The 23,670-nt window shown below is 44.4% G+C and overlaps 1 protein-coding gene across 1 annotated transcript in view; it reads left to right on the top strand.

Moving 5' to 3' along the window:
• LOC308517048 (uncharacterized protein C1orf94) overlaps window positions 1-4,398 on the top strand; it is a gene marked incomplete at its 5' end in the record, with an annotated part of 37,513 nt that extends 33,115 nt beyond the window's left edge. The window contains one exon of the mRNA XM_081088108.1: window positions 3,992-4,398. Coding sequence (XP_080944234.1) covers window positions 3,992-4,067 — 76 coding nt within the window. The 3' untranslated portion in view covers window positions 4,068-4,398. The remainder of the gene's footprint in view (window positions 1-3,991) is intronic.
• Window positions 4,399-23,670: the final 19,272 nt, after the last annotated feature.

Here is a 23,670-nt window from a genome sequence, read left to right as displayed (position 1 = left end):
TCAAACAGTATTTCTTGAGTGTCTTTTATGTGTCTAGCACTGTCCTAGGCACTGGTTACTGGAGTGAACAGGACAACGTTTTCCTTGTCTCATTCCAAGGGGAGAAATCGGCAGCAAGGAAATAAACAAGCAGCACACAGGCCAGGTGCTGGGGGTGAGGGGAGAGGGAATGGAGGGAAGTCTCCTGAGCTGAGATCTAAATGAAGAGAATGAACCAGGCATGTATGTGGGCGATGAGCTGTCTGGGCAGAAAGCAGAGAAAGTGCAGACGCCCCACAGGGGAACTGTAGCTGGCACACAATGAGTGGGAGAGAGCGAGTGGGCGGAATTGAAATCAGAGGAGTAGCCAGGGCCAGACTAGGTAGGACCTGTAGGCATGGTACGGAGGGTTTTTGAGAACAGTGGGAAGCCACTAAAATGACTTTCAGACTGGTGAGGACATGGTCTAGTTTTCTATCTAGAGAAGGTGACGTGGGCTGAGGTATGAAGCATGGACTGTGGGTCAGAGCCCTCGCAGGGGTGCAGGAGAGCAGCTTTTGTACCGTCTGAGGCAGAGGTGCTGGTGGCGGGGACTGACGCAGTAACAGTGAGGCAGGAGTCTGAAAGCTCTGGAGTGTTTATTGTCTCGGTGGAAGGACTTAGTGATGGTTGGCTGTGGGATGAGGGAGAGAGGAATTGAGCATGATTCCATTTATAACTTGAGTGAGTGGGTAAGTGGCGATGCCAAAAAGCCAAGTTCAAGAAGGCTACAGCGAAGATCTGTTGATTAAGAGTTTGGTTTGGGATATGTAAACTCTGAGATGTGAGTGGAGCCACGAGAGGCAGATGGCGGTATGTGAGTCTGGGGCTCAGGGCAGGGGTTGGGGCTGGTAACAGAAACCTGGGAGTCATTAGCATATAGATGATATTTAAAGGCTTGGGATGGGACGAGATCACCCAGGGAGTACGTGTACATAGAGAAGAGAGGAGGCCCGAGGACGGAGCCCTGGGCCTCCAGCATGTGGAGAGGTTGCGGAGATGTGGAGGAACCAGCAAAGGGTCTAAGGCGGGGCCTCATGAGGTGGGAGAAGATATGGAGGAGAGTGTGGAGTGCAGGAAGCCAAGTGAAGAAATTATTTCCTGGAGCAGAGAAGGAGGGGCACAGGGAGATGAAAACAAATCCCAGGCCCTTTAGAAGGAAGCACTGAGCACAGCAGTGGTGTCGGGTTGGGTGGCTACCAGTGGCCCCGGATGGAACAAGGTCTAGGAGAGGCTGCTCGGGGCGGGAAAGGATCCAGGATCCAGGTGGAGAGTTTAGTCTCGGAGACAAGGAGGGTCAGCACTCCCTCTGGGTCAGGAGCAAAGGCGAGAACCAAGAGACTAAACCATACCAAGTGGGAGAGGAAGGAGCAAGTGGCTCGTGTTCTTAGGGAAGGATCAAGGTAGCCCTTCCCTTGGTCAAATCAATTTGCATATTTAATAATGCAAATTATTGAATAGCCATACAACTTATCTTTCAAACAACAATATTGAGTTAAAAGGGGCATAAGTAATAACTTACTGGAAATAGCAGCATAGAAACTGTCCCAGGCAAACCAGGACAGGTCACCTCGCTCAAGAGGCAGCTCAAGCCTGCCTTCTTCCTCCAGGAAGCATTCCTTGATAGCTCTCCACATGGGCTGCCTCTCCACATGGGCCGCCTCTCCACTTGGACCACCTCTCCACGTGGCCTACCTCTCCACATGGGCCACCTCTCCACGTGGACCACCTCTCCACGTGGCCTACCTCTCCACGTGGGCCACCTCTCCACATGGGCCACCTCTCCACATGGCCTACCTCTCCACGTGGGCCACCTCTCCACGTGGCCTACCTCTCCACATGGGCCACCTCTCCACGTGGGCCACCTCTCCACATGGGCCACCTCTCCACGTGGCCTACCTCTCCACGTGGGCCACCTCTCCACGTGGCCTACCTCTCCACGTGGGCCACCTCTCCACGTGGGCCACCTCTCCACGTGGCCTACCTCTCCACGTGGGCTACCTCTCCACGTGGGCCACCTCTCCACGTGGCCTACCTCTCCACGTGGGCCACCTCTCCACGTGGCCTACCTCTCCACATGGGCCACCTCTCCACATGGCCACCTCTCCACGTGGGCCACCTCTCCACATGGGCCACCTCTCCACGTGGCCTACCTCTCCACGTGGGCCACCTCTCCACGTGGCCTACCTCTCCACATGGGCCACCTCTCCACGTGGGCCACCTCTCCACATGGGCCACCTCTCCACGTGGCCTACCTCTCCACGTGGGCCACCTCTCCACGTGGCCTACCTCTCCACGTGGGCCACCTCTCCACGTGGGCCACCTCTCCACGTGGCCTACCTCTCCACGTGGGCTACCTCTCCACGTGGGCCACCTCTCCACGTGGCCTACCTCTCCACGTGGGCCACCTCTCCACGTGGGCCGCCTCTCCACGTGGGCCACCTCTCCACGTGGGCTACCTCTCCACATGGCTTACCTCTCCACATGGCCTACCTCTCCACATGAACTGCCTCTCTTCCTGGCCCTCTAGTGTTCATCCTGTTCAGTCCATACCCTTGGCAGTTGATCTGATCAGAAGATCTCAACATGAGAAGGGCCTAGATGCATAGGGTGTGGTGATAAGATGTGAGGTGTGCCCTGAGTAATTTGTTACTGGGAGTTATTAAATATGAAATATTGGTTATGGCCTTTATTTTATAAATCAGAGTAGAATCCAGGGTATCTCTATAGTAACATCATTGTCAATCATTTATATTTTAATCTGATTTTTGAAAGAGAGAAAAAGAGGTGTGGTTACTGCCAGCATTAATTGCTTATCAGGCACCTGCCTTGTGCCAGGCCCCAGGCTGGGCACTGGGTGTAAAATGGTGGCCAGTCCAGATAATGTCCCTGCTCTCATGGAATCTATTTTAATGAGAAGGGAATTAAACCAAATCTGAAGCCTAGTTGTCCAGGGACACTTGGCAGGCAACAGATACTGATAGAAGCGGAGGCATTACAAATTAATGTGGTTTATTCCCATTGCTTCTCTCCCCCACCCTGCTCCCCCCTGCTCTGCCTTTGTCGTTTTGTCAATTCATGGCACAGTGCCATGAATGTGCACATCTTCTGTAATATGCATCTACCCGGCTGAAAAGTGACTGAGAATCCCTGGATTAGACTAAATCTAGTCATTTGCTCTGCTGCAATTCATACTGCGCTCTGTCCCCATTCATCCAAAACATCCTAGCAGATGGGTGACGAAATTGCAATAGGATCCCAGAAGTGTGAGTAAATGATTCCATCTGGAACAGGCAGGGAAGGTTTCACGGAGGAGATGGCTTTTGAACTCTCTATTGAGGTGTACCTGGGAGAAAAAGCATATGTGTGCGTATTTCTGCTCTTGGAGGGTGGGGCTCCGATCTTCATGGCTCTTCCTTCTCCAAGGGTCTAGCAAACTCCCAGGCACTCGGTGATGTCTCATTGCTCACTTCTTGAGCTGCTTCTGAAACAAAGAGTCCGGGTTAGCCTGACGCTGATGAGGGATTGTCTGAACTTCCAGATCGCACTCTGGGACTGGGATGCGGCCTGATTTCTGTTGTTGTGGAATTTCCTCAAGGGCACACCTGGTCCTTTAAGGCAGTTAAAGTGGCTGCAGGACCACAGGAAGGTGCTCAGATTCAGCGAGGCTCCCTGCTTTGTGGTTCTGGACATGATGAGAGCATAGGCTTCATAGAAATAATCCCTGCAGACTGCTGGGGGCTTCCTGACCTAAGTAAGTGGCAGAAAAAGCTCTTTATTGTCCTCCAGTTGTATCCGTTTCATATTTTATTTTCCCACAGCCATGGCACTTTTATTCTGCTAGAGCTTTTAGCCTCCAAGCCTGCCATGATCGTGACAGTCTTTGACAGCCACAAAATTAAAATATTACTTTTCCTAATATCTCCACCAACATTAGAATTTCATCTTGACACCCATCATCTTTCTCTTCCAGGTTCGGCTCGTCGTCTGGTGGGCCTCTGCTGAACACCCCCTATTTCTCCTCCAGTGGAAATGGCATCAATTTTTAGATCTTCTCCTCCTACCTTAGCCCTTGGGCCGGGGCTAAGGGCTCTGGAATTCTGGCTGCTGCAACAACTTGGTAGGAAGTTTGGAAAGCCGAGATTCTGACCAGGTCTCAGACAGAAGACAGCAAGACCAGACTCATCTATTGACCAACACTCACATACACGGCCCAAACCACACCCGTCCCCCTCAGCATCATACTCACTTGCTCAACTACTTATGCACCTGTATTTAGCTAACAAGAGTGATTTTTGTTTTTGTTGTTGTTGGTAAAATAGAAGTAAGACACTTAATTTTAGAAAGTTTGTATTTTATGATAAAAGTATGAGCTGCTTGAAATAGAACGTGTCTGTCTGTTTGTTTTCGGTTTGCGGCTGTTGTTATGTTCTGCATAACCTTCATTGTTCATTTTTCCAACGAGACTCATCATTCACTTAGGACAGGAAGAGAGACCATGAGCTGGAGTCCTGAAGTGCTCGTCTCTAAAAACGGGATCCCAGAGGTCCTAAACTTGAGGGCTTCTCTCTTCTAGTCTGTGATCCCTTCACTTCTCAACATTCCTATTGATGCACCTCAGGAGTGGATGAAAAAGAGATGCACCCTCCTCTGTCCTATCAGGTGATAGTTTTACAGAAAAATTCTCTGGACACAAGATGGGAAAGTGTGTCTTGGAAATGAATTCGAAAAATAATGCTAAATGTGACAGTCATGACTATCCAGTGGTTGTCTATCAATGCTACACTCCAGGTCAATCTCAAAACTGCACCTAATGGCACTGCTCTTGGATCTATTTCAATCAACATGTTTTTTTCTTTTTTTTTTTTTTAAAAAATATCCTCACCCAAGGATATGTTGGTTTTTAAAAAATTGATTTTATAGAGAGGAAGGGAGAGAGAGAGAGAGAGAGAGAGTCACATCAATGTGAGAGAGAAACATCAATCAGTTGCCTCCCCTATGTGCCCTGACTTGGAGTTGAACCCACAACCGTTTGGTATACGGACAACTCTCCAACCAACTGAGCCACCCAGCCAAGGATATCTCAATCAACTTTTATCAGTGACTTGAATAAGGACATTGAGAGCTTCCTGATCACATTTACAGAGGACACAACTCGGGAAAGAGGAGCTGACCGGAACCAGTTATGCACATGTACTTGAATTCTTCTATTCTCTAGCCATTGCAGGCATCACTAAGCAACCATTCCCTGAACCTGGACAAAGCCACAGAATTACTCTCCTCATGGTGGTCCAGGCAGCCATCACTGATCAGGGCTGGTCTAGGAAATGAAACCCATGTGCCACTCTTTGGCAAACTGTAACAAGATGAAATTCAACAGAAGGTTAATCCAAGAACCTACTTTTGGGTCTAAAAAATAAACTACGAATATACAGATGGACCAACACTGTCAACTCCAAGTTGCTCTGTCCCCAACCCTGTGGGTCATCTGAAAGCTCAACCCCACCCTGGCTGAGGTGAGAGCCAGGTCTGGGGAAACTAGGAGCTTTAATCCTGATAGTAATGAGCAGCTGGGGTCTGGAAGCCACCCATGTCCCAGCATGTGGGTTTAAGTCCAGTACCCACAGGGACATTTCTCTTGCCCTCACAGTGTGACACCATTGGCCTCACTGGCCTTTTTTTCTGGGTCCCCAGAAGCCAATTTCTCTCTCAAGTTTTCTTAGGACTTAGGCCTCGTCCATAGTATAAGCCTGGGCACACCCTTAGTCCTCCAGCCCTTCTCCAAGGCTGACCCTACTTTTAGTATATCACTTTTTGTTGTTGTTATCCTTGATTCAGTCTAGATCAGAGGTTCTCAACCTGTGGGTCGCGACCCCTTTGGGGGTCGAACGACCCTTTCACAGGGGTCGCCTAAGACCATCGGAAAACACATATATAATTACATATTGTTTTTGTGATTAATCACTATGCTTTAATTATGTTCAATTTGTAACAATGAAGTTGGGGGTCACCACAACATGAAGAACTGTATTAAAGGGTCACGGCATTAGGAAGGTTGAGAACCACTGGTCTAGATTCTCCATGGATTCTGAGAGACACTGGTCACTAGAAGTTTTCACAAATGCAGGAGCCCCTTTCTTCCCTGAAAGGCTTTCTCGTATTATACTTTCAGGCATTAACCCAGGCTGGACCACAGTTCTCCGCCCTCTCTCGATCTCAGTGTTTGAAGGCAAAAGAGAGGAAGAGCAAGAGCCTGGATTTGCCCCTGGCCAGACCTGGGTTCCTAGCCACTTCCCAACTTGGCTTTGGTTAGAGACCTTAACCTCACTAAACCTCAGTTTCACTAATGGCAATGTTAATTGTGAGGATTAAAAGATAATGTAGGCTTAAGATAGACTTAACATCCACTTAATGTATTCTTGTGGTTTTAAGATGGTAGAATAATTATGTTCTGTCTCTCTTCCCTAGAAATTTACCTTCAGATAGCAAGGAGAGTAGAGAACCTATACAAATGTCATTCTCAATGAAACTAGGAAAGGGCAACAATCCCATCTGCTACATACAAAGGCAGAAATGCGATGGAGAAATGGTAAATAAATGTCTTCGAAGAACAGGGGAAGATCATAGTGAAATGCTGGCTGAGGGAGTTATAGCAGCATGCAACAAGCCATTTTCCCATGCAGAATCCTGAAGGTCTCAGAAACTGGAGGTGCCAGGTCCTGGACACCATGAGAGGTGGTGCTGGTGAGAGATAAAATTGAGGGGTTGATGTAAGAGGTAGCTCCTATCCTGGCCCCACAAAGCCAGGGCCCACGAATAGCTCTACAGGAGACAGGAGGCATTTTCTCTGGGGTGACCTTACAGGTCATGCATAGGGATTGCATTGTGGGGATCCCCTCATTGTGGGGATGAGGGCCCAGATGAAAAATGGAGATTGAGTGAAATATACACACATCCAATGCCAAGCCAGGCTTTCACCAAGAGGCAGGAGTTTGGAGGGTCCTCCAAAGAAATGGGATTGCACTTGGAGGGACCAGTGAAAATGACCCTCTGATTATGCCCTCCACAGAGCGCTCCCAATGAACTTTTGGGGACCTAATACTTAATAAAAATGGACAATCTCCAACAAGAAACACATCAAAACAAAGGCAAAACGGAAGTAAGAAAAGAGACAGACCATAATATTCTCAGAGAGATAAGATAGTACACTTTAAAAATAAGGGCAACATGTTATATGCTTATTTTAAAAAATCAGAACAAGAAAGTGCTTTTGAAATTAGAACAGTGATAGCTGATTTTTTTTTTTTTCAGTGAGAAGTGTTGGAAGCTAACATCAGAGGGATCTCATGGAAAGGAGAATTTTAAAAAGACATCGGGTAGATTATGAGATAAAAGATAAGAAAATGAGAGGATTTAGTATAGGAGGCTAAATATCTGGCTCACAAAAGTTCTAGGCAGAACAGTGCAAAGAAAGGGGGTGGAAAGTATTAACAGAAAAATACAAGGAATTTTCCCAGATTGGATGGTCTAGACCAGTGCTTTGCAAAATGAATGAAAATAAATCCACATCCGGACATATTGCTGAGCCCTGGCCAGTGTAGCTCAGTGGGTTGGGTGTCGTCCTATGCATGGAGAGGTCGCTGGTTCAATTTCGGGTCAGGGCATTGCTCGGGTGGCCGGTTGATCCTCAGGACAGGGTGTGCAGGAAGCAACTAATCAACGCTTCTCTCTCATTGATGTTTCTCTCTCTCTTCCTCCCCCTCTCTTTAAAAATCATTGAAAACAAATTTAAAAAGAGATATATTGCTGTGAAATTTTTGAAGGCCGGAGATAAAGGTAAGATTGTAAACTTTTCAAAAAACCCACTGGCGTGCAAATGTTCAAGAATCGGATTTCTCAACATTAACGTGAGAGCCTAGAAGATCCTGGGACAGAGCTGACATCGCTTTGAAGTAGAAATTATTTTCAACCTAGAGTTCTAAAACCAAACTCCTATCTGTGACGGGAGAGTGAAGATGCTTTCAGATATGCTAGGTCTCAAAAAATTTACCTCCTTTGCACCTTTGTCAAGAAGCCAAGGGAGGATGTGCTCCATGAAGACAAGGAAACCAAGACGGAAGAAGAACCTCAGTGGGAGGGAGACTGAGATGACTCCTGAGGGGATGAAAGAGGAAGTTCTTAGCTCAGGAACAGACCCGTGAAGCAGAGCCTGGAAGGCCAGCACAGTGGTGCAGATGGAGCAGGAAGCTGGAGACTTCAGATAAGAGGTGTGTCAGTGGGGCCCTGGGAGGGGCTGAAGAAAAAGAAACTGATGATGGTTCTGACAGATGACGATGTGGAAAATTCGAGAGTTGTTTTAGAGGGGTTAGTAAGGGTGGGAAGATTTAGCTTTGAATTCAAATTTTAAAAAAATGAAACAATTGTTATTAACTCGGCAGTGAACAATATTTACCTGGTCATAATAATAAAAAGCCCAAATATGGATTTAATCTAAATTACATTATAACAATGGTGGGAGGAGGGGGGGGTGAAAAGAGGGGTGTGAACAGAGCTAAAAATCATCATTTATCATAATAGGAAGTCCTAGTACAGAATATCTAAAATAAAGGAATCCAGGGAGAGTGAAATTCCCACAATTACTCAGAAATCTGGGGATAAATCCCAGAATAAAGAGTCAAGAGAGTTGAAGGAGGTGCCTATGAAAAGCACGATGGTTTTGTGAGGGGTCGTGGTGCAGGGATCGCTGCCTTAGTCATGAGCCTTTTAGCATTATTTGGCTTTTAAACTATGTGCATGTATTACTTTAATAAAAACACACATTTATTTAACAACACAATTTGCATATAGAACACCGTCTAGCATGGTGTCTGGCACATGGTGGTGTCCAAAAATGCTTGCGGAATTCTACTGAGCCGCATTCTGACACACCTAGAGCCCACAGCCCACACCCGCTTCCCAGGATGTCTGAGAATCGGATTTTCAAAAGCCTCTATGAATTTATTTCCCCTAGAAACTTCTTTAGGAGGAACTAAAGGGAAGGCAGACACCTATGCCTGATGTCTCTCTAACACATAGCGCTCCTTGGCTCCACTCACCTCTCTGGGAGTAGTGGAAACAGGGACCCTGAGTGCTTGTCTGGATTCACAAGGGATTGAAAACTCCCAGCTCTTCCATGTGCTTCTTCCAACCACCGCTCCAGCCGATTCATTCAGTACATATTTGTTACTGAACCATCTCCCAAAATTCAGGTCTGTGTGCCCAATGCGCTAGTCAGCCAAAATACTGAGACACAGGTGCTTGGAGCTAGAAAAAGGTTTGTTCCATTTGGCCAAAGCGAAAGAACAGGAGAGCAAATCTCCCAAATCCGTCCTCTTCCTGCTTGACAAAGAAACGGCACCTTCGCAATTTATACTTATATTATGAGAACAAGGGGAGCTTGGTTGAAGAACCAAGATTCTGTAAAATATTGTGCATCAGTGACATTATCTTTTTAAAAAAGAATATTTACTTTAGGGTCTTTTAAGTGACATTATCTTTAAAGCAGAAAGCAGAGATCTTGTTTTTGTTTAAGCTATCATTGTTTGCGCCTAACTGGCTATATATTTCTATTATTTCAACAAAAGTGTACTTTTCAACATTTCTCCTGAAACTTGATTTACAAGCAGGCCTTCAGAACATGACTAACATACTTCCTTAATCTTTGACTATAAGCTACGTGGCAACCAAAGCCATTGAAACATTTAGTTACATCATGCCCAGACCATGTCTATATCTCTAGACTCTATAATATAATACCTAAACATGTTTACTGTTAACTGTCAGTTTCATATTCACTGAGACTTATCCTAAGGGATGTGGCAGTGGGCAAGACAGATACGGTGCCTGCCCCGTGCATTTTAAACTTAAGACATTAAATCCTAGTTAAATGAAAGGTGATGAGGTCATTAAAGGGACATAGGAGAGCACCTAGCAGGATACTCATTCCTGATCAGAATGTCAGATAAGTGATGTCTGCTCTTGTACCATTCTTGGTCCCTGCACGTAATTCTAACCTGATGTTTTTAAGTTGCGACTACCCAATCTCTTCCCTCAGAACATACTTTACCTACAAACTAAAGCCAAGGATAGTCTGTGCATGATGTTAGCCACCGAATTGCGAAGCAGCATGTTTTTGTGGAGTTCAGAAATAGTTAATAAGTTAACAACGGCTGGTCATTGAGCCTTGCAATGGAACAGGCATAGTGCTGTACGCATCACCTTTGTTATCCAGCATAATGTTCACAATATCCCTGTGATATAGAGTGATTAAGTGCCTTACTTAAAGTCACATGGTAAATGACTCAAAGTCAGTATTCTTACTCACTTTTCCTCCCACCTGCCTCTTTCTAGTAACGCAGCCCAGAGCGAATGAATTTTGTTGGAACTCAAATCCTATGGCTAATGACTGTTAAGTTTTCAGGCAACTAAGATCTCTAAGTCATTTTATAGTGTGAAGCCACGTCATACGCCGTGGGAGGCAGAGGCTGAGGAAGAAGGAAGCGGCTTCGAGAAAGGAGGGAGTCATCTGGAGAAAAGAGACAGTTCTTAGTCTTTAGCCTCCTCCTCCAGTTCTTAAGCCCTCCTCCAACGCTCCCTCCTTCAGGAGGGCATCTCATTTCTGTGTTATTTCCTTTGGCACCAAACATGCCTTTCCTCCCTTTTCCTTAAGTAATAAGACTCCAGTTTTCAGGTTGGCACACAACTACCCAGAATATGTGGCTTAGTTTTGGCCAAATGAGATTTAGGCAGAAGTGTTTTGTGCAATTTCTGAGGTCGAAGCTACATCATGAACTTGGTAGAGCAATAAGATGGAAGAAAGCTGAGCCTCTGATGGTCGTGCAGGTGCCAGGCCAGCCCTGGAGTGCCTGTCCTCATACTCGTTTATGTGAGAGGAAAGCAAATTCCTTTTAAAAGCCATTGCTATTTGAGTTTCTTTCACGCATAGCCAAACCTAATCCTAATTGACATACTGAAAAATGAAGTAGCACCATTCCATCAAGAAGACTTACTTCTTCTTCCTACTGGATGTTCTTGAGACCAGGTAACATTTATCCATTTACCCATCCATCCATTCATTCATCCATCCCTCATTCATCCTTTTTTTTCTATTTATTCCTTCATTAATTAGTAGACATTTATTGAATGCCTACCTTGCAGTAAGTATTGGACCAGGTCCTGAATTATACTAGTATAGTAGGACAATGATATTCTCTTCCATTACAGAATTATCCTATCCTAAATAATAAAAGCCCAGTGACTGAATGCAGAAAGACCAGAATGACTGGTTGATCAATTGCTATGTTGCACACTGACCACCAGGGGGCAGATGCTCAATGCAGGAGCTGCCCCCTGGTGGTCAGTGTACTACCACAGTGGGAGCACTGCTCGGCTGACTGGGATGAGCAGCTGCTCCTGCTGTGAACCCCAGGCCTATGAGTAGGAACCTGGGCTGCAATCAGATCGTGCCCTCCTCGCCCCAGGCTCCTCCTCCTTGCTTCCTGCCACCTCCTCTGCACACCAGAGGCTGGAAGGCGGGTTTGTGGCCACCGCAGGACTGAGGCCTACTCCACCGCCTCTCAGTGCTATTGTCCATGAGCCTGGCCCCAACCGGGTCCCCTGGAGAGGTGAGTGCTCTGTCTTCACGGAAGATCCTGGACCAGGGAGCAGCCGCTCAGAAAGTGGGTCCACAGCTGCTTGGCTGACCAGGGTGAGCAGCACTCCCACAGCAGGCCGATCCCCAAAGGCCACATCTCTCACCAGTGCATGATCCCATGCACCAGGCCTCTAGTATGTTTATAAAGAAAGAAAACTTTTCAACAAGAAAGGTTTTCCTTGCAACCCATAGAACCCAACCATTACCAAAAGGAGAAGGACAATATTGGCTTGGTGGGGTCAGTCTCACCATGAAACATATTTACCATTTGATTTACTTTACAGTAAGAAAAACAGGCCTAGAGAATTCAAAAGTGGCCTGTCTACATTTTGGGGGAGTGCATCTGTGAAATGAATGGGGCCAAATCCACACTATCAGTCAGGCTCCAGGCAGAAGATAGAAACACTTTAGTTATTTGAACAGAAAAATTTTAATATAAATAAATAATTGTTAACTCTATATTTAAAAAATGAAAAAGCAAAGAATTCTAAGGGCAACAGAGAAGTAGCAAGTGCAGAAAGGAGCTACCATCCAAAAAGAAGAAGGTGAATTATTAAAATTTAGAATCCTGGTGGAGGAGTGTTGAGGAGCTGAAACTCAGACATTTGTATCTGGGGATCAGGGACCATTTGGCTGGTGTTGGTGTCTCTGGGCTCAGAGCGGGAGCTCCATGGGGTAGGAACTCAAACCTCTAAGTAGGAGGTATCAGCCTGCTGGTGTTGACATTCTAAAGAGGCACAGTGGATACAACTGCTGCTATTGGAAAACATTGGCATTGCTCGGGTGATGCTGACTGGAAGAGGAGCCGAACAGGAATGAACAGGTCCCTTCTTCCTCCAGCCTTGGGTCTCCCTAACAAAGAACCTGTAGACAAAGCAAAAATGTATCATGCAAAGCAGAGTTTTTGGATCAGAAGGAGTAGGTTTGAAGCCATGTAAGGAAGGACCAATAACTGGAACATCCCCTGTTATGGACTGAATGTTTGTTCCCTACCCCAAATTCATATGTTGAAGCCCTCAATCCTAATGTCACCGTATTTGAAAATGAGATGTTGGGAAGTAATTAAGATTAGATGAGGTCATAAGGTCATGGGACTAGTGCCCTAATAAGAAGAGACACCAGAGAGCTCTTTCTCTCCACATGCACACAAAGAAGAGGTCATACAGAACAAACAGCAAGCTGGTGGCGGCTTACCAATCAAGAGAAGAGCACTCAGAATAAAACCCACCTTGCTGGCACATTGGTCTTGGACTTTCCAGTCTCCAGTACTGTGAGAAAGAAATTTATGTTGTTTAAGCCACCCAGACTATGATATTTTGTTATGGGAGCCTGAATATATGAAGATACCTCTCTCCCCGCAAAGACTCTGACATGGAAACATTTTCAAGGTTGGCGACATGTTCTGAGGTTGTCAAATATGAACATAACATCTCAAGAGTTATCTTCTGAGACTCATTTCTGCTAGTTCACCAGCATCCCAAGTCTTACAGAAGAGTGTGTAGGTATTGCTGGAGAATAAACTTCCATAGACAAGACATTTTTACAGAATGTTTCTCCTAATCTTCATTCTTCAAAAATCACCCGTTGTCCTTCAGGAACCATCCCAGGAAGCAGGGGGGTTGGGTGGGCGCAATCAGAAACTATTAATCAACAGGCAAGTCTTCATCTTGCTGCATCATAAAGTCTCAAGGCTTGGCTTCAGCAGTTTATTAAATTACCAGAACGCCAAGAAAAATAGCTCTAATAACACATTTCTGCCTATCTATTATTTTTTTATAACCCAGAGTGGAGAATTAAAAGGCTCCCTACCATTTAAAATAGCATTTTAAAAATTAAAATGAACATGTTAGAGGGATCTTTTCCCCCCTCTTAACTCAAAAAAGAAGACATTGATTCAGGATGTGATTACTGTAAACCAGAATTTTATGGCTAAATCTTTGTTTGGTGTAAAGGAAGGAGGACAAATGGTTTTCCTTGCAAGGTTTAAAAGTATATTAATTAGAACAGGCGGATGGGCAGGTCACTTTGTCCTCTCATGTGGCTTAGCGCTACAAACACTAGTTTCCACAATTATGATGTTGAACAAGCTGAGAGAGATGTCGTCTAGGGGACCATCTGGCCACCCAGATGGGGCCTCATGGGGGAGGAGGGGCGCTAGAGCCAGCCACGGTAAAGTGTTCACAGTTCAGGCTCTGCTCTGAGGTTCACAAATTCAGGAACATTATCATTGTCCTTAGATCTAACCCATTCATAGGCTGATGTATAAAACCCAACTGTAATTGATACCTAATGAGGTATTCCTTGATATTTAAGTCACTTTTGGAGCTTCAACTATGAAACAATCACTGTGTAATGAACCATAGATAAAATGGTAAACAAATCACAGTTCATGCCCATGAAGAGCTTATAGTATGAGTGATAAGGAGGGGGGAAGATATAGATAAATATAGTGCAAAATGTTTCTATAATAGTAGGATATACCTGTGAGAGACAGAGGGTTGTAGTATTAGTTTATTGCTATGTACAAATTATTCAGGAACATAGTGACTTCAAATATTTATTATCTCAATTTCTGTGGGTCAAGAATGTGGGCATGACTTAGCAGGGTCCTGTGTTTCAGGGCTCTCATAGGCTGCAATCCAGGTGTCTGCTGCGGTTGCAGTCTCATCAGAAGGATCAGCTGGGGAGGATCTACTTCCAAGTGACTGCTCATGTGTTTGTTGGCAAGATTCAATTCCTTGAAGACTATTGACTGGAGGCCTCCCTGTCAGGGCCAGACAGACAGGTTGAACCCGGCTGAGGTAGGGAGGTGGGAATTGAGAAAAGAAAGAAAGGCAGGAGAGCGGGATTGGGAGGACTACAGGTCAATCGAGGAACTGTAGTAAGTTTATTAACCACGCAATGCCTTTTATACACAAAACACTGAATAGGAGGTCTGTCAAGAGGAATGTATTCTTTGTTCCTCTTAATCTCTAAGGGAGAGACAGAGCGGAAGGACAAATTCTCGGTACAGCAAATCTCAGTAAATAGTTACAGACTTCATGATAAGCCATGAAAGGCTGTTCTCATTCTACAAAGGTTGCTCTCATTCTACTGATAACCGCCATCCAAACAAGTCTAGGAAAACTGTGTGGTAAGGGTCCCAGCCTTACTAGCCCCTTCAGGTTCAAGGACCGTGTCAGCTTATACCCGGTCTCCAACACCTCCCATAGTTCCTTGGGCCTCTCCACCTGGGCCTCTCCATAGAGCACTTCACAGCATGGTGACAGGCAAGCAATGAGGCAAGAAAAATTGCCAGCAAGACTCCGCTAGCAAGATGAAAGTTCATAGTCTTGTAACTAACTTAGTCATGGAGGTGGCATCCAACCACTGTTTCCATATTTTACTTATTAGCAGTGAGTTACAAAGTTCAGCCTCCTCAAGGGTGGGGGGCATGGAGTACACAGAGGTCAGGGGGCTTCCTAAAACAACAGAGCCAGTAGAACATAGTAGTTAGTAATAATTCTAGAAGCATTTTCCTGGATTCAAAACATACAATCTTTCTTCAGTGTCATCTCTAACATGGATTTGTTTCTTTCCACAATATTTATTGCAGACCTATGTTGTGCCAAGGACCATAGAAGGAGATAAGGGTTAGCAGTGAACAAAACAAAGTCCCTGCTCTCAGGGGATTTGCAGTCTAGTGAGGGGGGAAATGACCATTGCTACTACCATCAGTGACATCTGAATGGAGACCAGAAAAAGTGAGGGAATAACATGCAGATACCTGGAGGGAGAGAGCATGCCAAGCAGAGGGAATTGTTATGGCAAAGACTAACAACAGTGCCCACTTCAAATGGTCATTGTGAAAGTTAAATAAAATACATGAAATAACTAGTAGTGGTCAGGGCCATGTGGAAAAGTAAAACAGAGTAAGAGATGAAGAGTAGGCCAATAAACGATTTTTATTATATTTTCTTTTTTAAAAAACTTTATTTTGAAATAATTTTCAATATACAGAAAAGTTGCAAGAATAGTACAAAAAACACCAATAAACTTTTCATTTAGGCCCCCTAACTGTTAACATTTTACTACCTTTGCTTCATCTATTTATTTTTCGGAGCATTTGACAGTAAGTTGCTATGATGCCCCTTCCTTCCTAAATACTTCAATGTGTGTTTTCTGAGAGCGAGGATGTTTCCTTTACACAGCCACAGTACAATCAGCAAAATCAGGAAATTAACTTAGTGCTATTATCTATTCTGCAGACCTTATTAAAATTTTAATAGCTATGCCAATAATGTTCTTTATACCTAAAAAAGCTTTCTTTCTGGTCCAGGATCCAATCCAGGATCACACATTCCCTTTAGTTGTCACATCTCGAATTAGAAATTGTTGTTCAGCTTTTCTTTTGTCTTGACATTTTTGAAGAGTACAGGCTATTTTGTAGAGTGATCCCTCAATTTGGGCATACCTGGTAAGACAGGAAAACCACAGCATCGTCTTAGCTTTACGGTAGCTTTATCTCATTATTGGTGATATTAACTCTGATCCTTTAGTTAAAGTGGTGTTTGCCAGCCTTTTCCATCATAAAGCCACTATTTTGTCCTTTATTATTAATAAGTATTTTGTGAGGAGACAATTTGACCCTATGTTATTATCCTGTTTCTCAACAAACTTCTACCCATTAGTTGTAGCATCCATTGATGATTCTTGCCTGAGTCAATTGCAATGGTTACAAAATGGTGATTTTTTTTTCTAGTTCCATAATTCCTTTTGAGTTTATTACCTGGCATTTTACTATGAGCTATTTTTATTTTTAAAAAGTGTTTGTATTGATTTCTAGAGAGAGAGGAAGGGAGAGGGAGAAAGAAAAACACCTATGTGAGAGCAGAACATCAATCAGCTGCTTCCTGCACGCCCCCTACTGGGGATCGAGCCTGCAACCTGGGATTGTATCCTGACTGGGAATCAAACCAGCAAACTTTTGTTGCACAGGACAATGCCCAACCAACTGAGCCACACTGGCCAGGGCTGAGCTATTTTTAAATAGGGTAATTAGGGAAGGCTTTTTTGAGGAGGTGACATTTGGATGGAGAAAGGAGTAAAGGAATGAACACAAAAATTATGTGGAAGAGCATTAGACACAGGGAAGTCTAAATGCAAAGAATAAAAAGAATATTTTATATGGTTGTGAAAAGTAAATGCAATACTATGGGTAATGCGCAGTTCACGGATTTTAGAAATAACTCAGTTAAGGTAAACTACCATTGTTATTAAATAGTGATACCTGAAATGAGGTCTAAAAGACAAGAGGGCTAGGGTAGTGAAGTTGCAGTGGAGTTGGGGAGAGGAGGGAGTCCAAGTGTGGTGGGCAGAATCCTCAAATGATCTTTAAAGACCCACGCCTTGTATAATTCCTTCAGTTCCTTAAGCAATTCCATAATCTGGTTATGTTCTGTGGCATAGTTGGCTAAGGAAGGAAGGTTCTTCAGAAAACCTGATGTAATCATAGAAGCCCTTAAAAGGGACAAGGCCCTTCCTGGAGAAAGACAGCCAGAGAGACTGGAAGCATGAGGGGATTTGATGTGTGAGAAGTCCTCCATCACTGGCTTCAAAGTTGGAGTTGTCTGTGTGATAAGAACAGGAGAGGGACCTCTCAGACCTGAACGCACCGCGCCCCCCCCCCTCCCGCCCACCTCTTCCATTCGCACTCCCACCTGGACAGCTGGCCAAGAACTGAATTCTTCTAATAACTTGGATGACCTGGAAGAAGACCCCTGAGCTTCCCATGAGAATGTAGTCAGCTGACACCTTGATATTAGACTTGTGAGAACCTGAGCAGAGAAGCTGGGCTCTTTTGACCTACAGAAATCATGTTTTAAGTTGCTATATTTGTAGTGAGTTGTTGTGCATTAGTAGAAAACTAACAAACCCAGAGAACAACATCAAGAAAGATCTCAAAGAGAAAGAAGGCATGAGCACATTGCGGAACCGACTAGGGTCAAGAGCCAATGTCTGCAGATGTTTTTGGTTGTCTCAATTGCAGAGGTGCTACTGGCATGCAGTGGGCAGAGGCCAGGGATGCTGCTAAACATCCAGCAATGCTCAGGACAGCTCTCCTTCCCCCACTCCCTCCACTAAGAATCACCTGGTCCAAAATAGTGCCAAGATTGAGAAACTGATCTAGACAATGGTGAGATGTGACGAAACCTTTGTTCTCCCCAGCAGAACACGGTTCTCTGATGCTTATTACTCCCAGTCCTTTCACTTGGACGGGGTTGGGTAAACAGGGAAAGCCCCCTTTGCTGGATCCTCTCAGGGCTTCATGGAGTTCAGCGCCCTTCCACTGGCATTTCTTTATGCCAGGCTATCAACAGATTAGCACCTAATGACCCCTATGCTCATGCCCCTGCTTTGGTTTTGGAGGCACCAAGCAGTGTGCTCGTCAATGTGTAACAACCAGCTCTCAAAAAGAAATCTATGTCCTGAACATACGTCCACAAGTTTGTTAAAATTTCACTGAGAGGATGTGTAGCACACAATTTACAAATAATGAAACATATAACACTGCTTATTATAAACTCCCTATAGCCAGCTGATTCTCATAGAACATTTTCACTGAATTTTGCTGAACGCTTGTATCTATAGCCAACCTAAGGAAGCAATTGGTGAATGAGTGTAGTTCTGACATGAATGTTGACTGATCTTTTCCTTTACATTAACAAGTAAAATAAAAGTGAGACAATGAAGGCATGCTGGAACGCCACTCCCTCGTCAATGATGTGAGTGACTGCTTTGCTGAACTAGATAATAGTTTTCAAATACTGGAAGACTATTTCCTCAATTTTTGTGCCTTTCACAATGTAACATTTACAGACACAACAGGCTTTTAAACTTAATCTGCATCATTAACATTTTCTCCATCACTTTCTCAAGTCTAGGCAATCAACAAATAAATCAAGCCCTGATTTGTAGCATTTTCTGATTTCCATGGTATAAATATACCCACCTAGGTGGATTTCAAACCACCAACATGATGTCACTGAGCAATGAATTGGGAAGAGTTGCACAGTAGCACACCATCATATAGTATTTCCACCACACAGATATAATAGAAGCAATTAACCTCAAGAGCAAAGATAGTAAAACACCGTGAAATAATTAGGAAGTGGTGAGTTTTGAGTATGTTATCTGTTTTTAATACAAGTTATTTTAATTACAGGTTGAAAATGGATTTTTAAATAATGTCTGTACTTAACACATGGTTCACAAAATTCCAGTAAATTCAACAATTGGCTTTTGGAAGCTGATATGAGCTGGCTGTAGCCTACCAGTGGTCTACTCCATTGGGATTTTGGACAGATGGTCAGACTTACTCTTTGGTTGACACCTTCAATTTCTTTCTTTCTTCTTTTTTAATTCTCACCCAAGGATATGTTTAGAGAGAGGAAGGGAGGAGAAAGGTGGGGGGGGGGAGAGAGAGAGAGAGAGAGAGAGAAACATTGACTGGTTGCCTCCTGTAAGTGCCCTGACTGAGAATCTAACCTGCAACCTTTTGGTGTACAGGATGCTGCTCCAACCAACTGAGTCACCAGGGCATTGACCCTTTGATCAGATCCGCTCACAAAGAGTTATCTTCTAAGTTCTGGGGATTGTGTCCTGACTGCACACACACAGTGGTGTATGTACTGATCACTTTAGAGTTCATCCTATTTCATGTCTCCCAACCCTACTGGCCTTATCAGTATAATGGGAAGAAGATATCTGACTTAAAGTCAGGTGGAGACCGTGCCTTTTCCTTGCCCTGTTCCTTGCGGGGTTCCTCTTGAAGCCGCAGTAGTGGCAAGCAGGCGAGGGGAGGATATGTTGACCCTTAAATGATGAACACTGGCTGCCACGTGCTTGCAGGAGAAACATGCAAGATAACTTCATCAAGATGCTCTCAAACCCACAGGCTCGGCATATTCTTTTTTAAATCACCCCTATATGATGTCACATGTTAGCCTGTCCTCAAACTCCTCTCTTTCTATCCAATTCCTCTCCAAAGTGGAGCTAGCTTGAGTCTATGTTGTACCAGCCCCATTTGCAGGCAAGTTTTCCATTTCTGGCAAAGTTGATAAGAGGAACAGAGCAAGTGGAATGGTGGCCACGTGATTTAGCCTTTGTGGGGCCCTCTTTTCTACTATATCCAGCCGTGACCATGATTTACATCACTCCTGTGGTCTCAAGAAGGTAAAACCTTAGCATCCTCTTCTGCCTGTTTTCAGTCTTCACTCTTCATCTTTCTCGAATTCCCCAACTTAACATTTTTAAAAATTTTTACCAACTAAACATAAAACACAAATCATATCTAAACACATTTAGCCATGTAATTTAATTATACCTTATCCACTACCAAACCTCTTACCAAATACAGTCAATAGACTTAATGCTTAACCTATCAATTCTCCTCTTCTAATGCAACACATTTCTCTTTTAGTCCATTTTAGACATTAAAAATATTATTCACTTTCTGGAAAGTTTTTAATTTTGCTTTTTAACAAAATTAAATGAGTGCCAGGCTTGGGGCTAATTGTTGGGGAAATATCAGTGAATAAGAAAGACAGACCAGTTCCCTCCTCTTATGAAGCTTTTAGTCTGATGGAGCGTGCCATTAAGCAAACACACACACACACACACACACACACACAAATATATGTAGTCTAAACAGTAAAAAGTGCTATTGAGGCAAACAATGGCTCCTTAAGATTAGGATATATACTTTGTATTAGGGGCCAGGGAAGGCATTACTGTAGGATTACAGAGAAGGAGCAGGAGCAGAGAGTGGGGCGATGTCTCCTTAGGAGAGGGAGCCACCGGATCCAGACCGCCAGGAAGAATGAGAGGTCTCCAGCGCAGGGATGGAGGCAGCAGGTGGAATGAGGTAACGTGTGAGATGAAGGCAGGTCGGATGACACAGTCAGGTAGGCCTTGCCGTAATTTTTATTCTTCCCTCAATAAACCATTGAAGTCTTAATGCTGAGGAGTGAGTGTTCCAAATCACTTTCTAAAGGGATCACCTTGGATGACGGTGGGAAGTGGGAAACTAGGGCAAAAGGCGAGGCAGGCTTGAAAGTTAGGAGGCAGTTGTGGTATTCCAGAGGGAGATAATGGTGGTGTGAACTACTAGGACAGTGATGGCACTGGAAGGAAACATAAATGGACAGATTTGCAAACATATTTAGGAGGTTGAAAGGATTGAATATGCCGGAGAAATTGTGGTGAAGGAGATGAGTGACTAGGAGGTGTCAAGGATGGAGGCTAGAATGGCTGAGCAGAAGGAGGGGTCATTCATTGGGAAGACGATATGGACATTAGCTTCGAAGGACAATGTCTGACATAGAGGAGGTGCAGCTTAGTGGGAAGTAAGGAGAGAAACAAGATGACTTGAGCTAATTCCTTTTATATCTCATCACAAATTAGATAAAGAGATATTCTATTGATAAAATCTGCTGGCTGTTTTACCTCCCCCCTGCTCTAACATCCAACTAGTCCTCAGTCTTACTGTCTTTGGCTATTTGTGCAACAATTTTGACCCGGTTCAAACACTCCTAGACAGTGCTCCTGAAAGAGTCGGCAGGTAGCACTAGTGGTATGCCTGATGATTGCAAGTGGCATGGAAAATGACTTTTCCATGCTATATGGACACGGCCTCACATCACATTGAATTACATAGTGAGAAAGTAATTTCCTTTTCAATTCTTTCTTAGGCTTTCTGATTACATCTGGGAGAAAGGCTCCGTTTGGTGTTAGCATGTCTTTACACCTCTCTAACACTTGATAATCTCTCTTTTTAACAAAGAGGGAACAAGGCCACAATCTTGAGCATTTTTAGCAGGACACAGTCTCTAGCTGGAATTTAATAACATTGTGTGTGTTTTTTTTCACTGCAAAAAAAACCACATTAAGGTTACCTCCTATTTATGGCAAGTAATATTGGTTTTTCATTTACAGCAGTGATATAAATAAATTTATTTTAAAATAAAGCTCTAAGTACAAAAAGAGAGTGGTGAACATGTTAATTAAATAATAACACATGTGATTCATGAGTAAGACAGTATTCTGGAGGAAGAGCACAATGATCAAAGTCTGCAAAACAAGGCACGACAGTGGTGTGGACATCTGCTTTCCCTTCTTGGGCAACATTTCCTGGTTTGTTATGGTGAATCAAGACTTCCCCACTCTCAGCCCAGCCTGCCCCCAGTAAAGTTAATTTCACTCTTGAGCCCCAGGGGGCAGCACTGCTATTTCATTGCCTTTGCCTGTGATTGGCTTATTGAGGGACACATGATCCAAACCAGGCCAACTAAGCCCAGAGCTGGGATTTGAACTTAGATTTCAGGTCAAAAGCCAGAGGATATGGATGGGAGGGGAGTGCACCCTAAAAACATTGCACTCCCCTTCCTCCCATATACTCAGGCTTTTGAGCTGAGATCTGGGGGATGAATAGCAGAGTGCAATTAGGAGATGAAGAAGGAGAACTGATGCAATGAGGATACAGATTTAGTCATAGAGAACCTTACAGGCCCTGGTAAAAACTTTATTTTGAAAGCCATCCTAAGAGCAATGGGAAACCCTGGCCTGGCTTTTAGCAGGAAGGTGGCAGACCTAGATTTGTATTTTTAAGGACCACTGTGGTTTTTGTAAAGCACTTAGCATGGAGTCCAGTACCTAGTAAATGTATTAAATTGGAAACTGTCCGGCGTGTGCAGGGTACAGAATTGGGGCTCAGTACTTGTGCATCCCCACCCCTTTCCCTCTACTTGCTTCTGAGGTTGCTTCTGTGAGAAAGAGACTCCGGCCCTAGCCAGTTTGGCTCAGGGGATAGAGCATCAGCCTTCGAACTGAAGGGTCCCAGGTTAAATTCCGGTCAAGGGCACATTCCCCGGGTTGTGGGCTCGATCCCCAGTAGGGGGCGTGCAGCAGGCAGCTGATCAATGATTCTCTCTCATCATTGATGTTTCTATCTCTCTCTCCCTCTCCCTTCCTCTCTGAAATCAATAAAAATATATTTTTTTTTAAAAAAGGAAAGAAAGAGACTCTGGGAAATAGAGCCTTAAATAGGACGGAGCCTTGCCCAAGGGCCCTAGAGTTTAGATGGAGCCTGTTAGTTGAGGCCAAAGGCAGGAAGCAAAGGTTAGTGCTCCAGGTACTTTTAAACATTGGTAGTCACTGAATTTCTACAGTTAATAAAAAAAAGTGGGACCCTAGAGTGAAGAGTTAAGGTCAATAAAAATTTTTTAAAAAGAAAGAAAAAGCAAAACCAGTGACTGATGGTCTGACTCAACACAGGTTACTAACGCAGAAAGAGCTCCTTTTCTTGGTCATGGCCAACATGCAGACAACATGCTTGGTCTACAGGAAGCAAGGCTCGCGGCCTGCAGTCCTTGCTTGCATGTGGGAATGAATGCAAAGCTACAGGAGGAAGATGAGAGTATAATTTGCAGATAGAAGTAGTCAAAGGAATTCAACTGAGAAATAACATCCTGGCACAAACTTAAGGCATATAAATAAAATCAATTTCACAAGAAAGCCTGATTCTTGTAAGTTTCCTATTAGAATCTCATCAAGCTCTGGCACCCCCAGTCTCCTAGCCCCTCCCACCAATGCACCTCTGCTGTAGCCTTGATGGAAATTTTCAATTTCTCCAACCCTCACCTGCCTGTGTACAGGGTGGTCTGTGCACATCAATCCTGCTGCCGCCCCTTTCCCATCCCAGGCCCCCTGGATTCAGAGGCCCACACAGACCCACCTCACTTCCCTGGCCTGTTGCTACCCTGCACCTGGACTGGCTTCACCAACTCCCCTTACACCTGTACATCTTCCCATTTCAGGGCAGTATGGCTCAGTAGTTAAAGCATAGAGACTCCAACAGTCTCTGAGGTTGGACAGACAGACCTGGAATATTGAGTAGTGGTCAAGGGAGCAAGCAAGCCCTA

This window comes from Myotis nattereri, assembly GCF_964212035.1.
Source record: "Myotis nattereri genome assembly, chromosome: 3".
Taxonomy (NCBI): domain Eukaryota; kingdom Metazoa; phylum Chordata; class Mammalia; order Chiroptera; family Vespertilionidae; genus Myotis; species Myotis nattereri.
The sequence above is the reverse complement of the archived record's forward strand: the minus strand, read 5'-3'. Positions and strand labels throughout refer to the sequence as shown.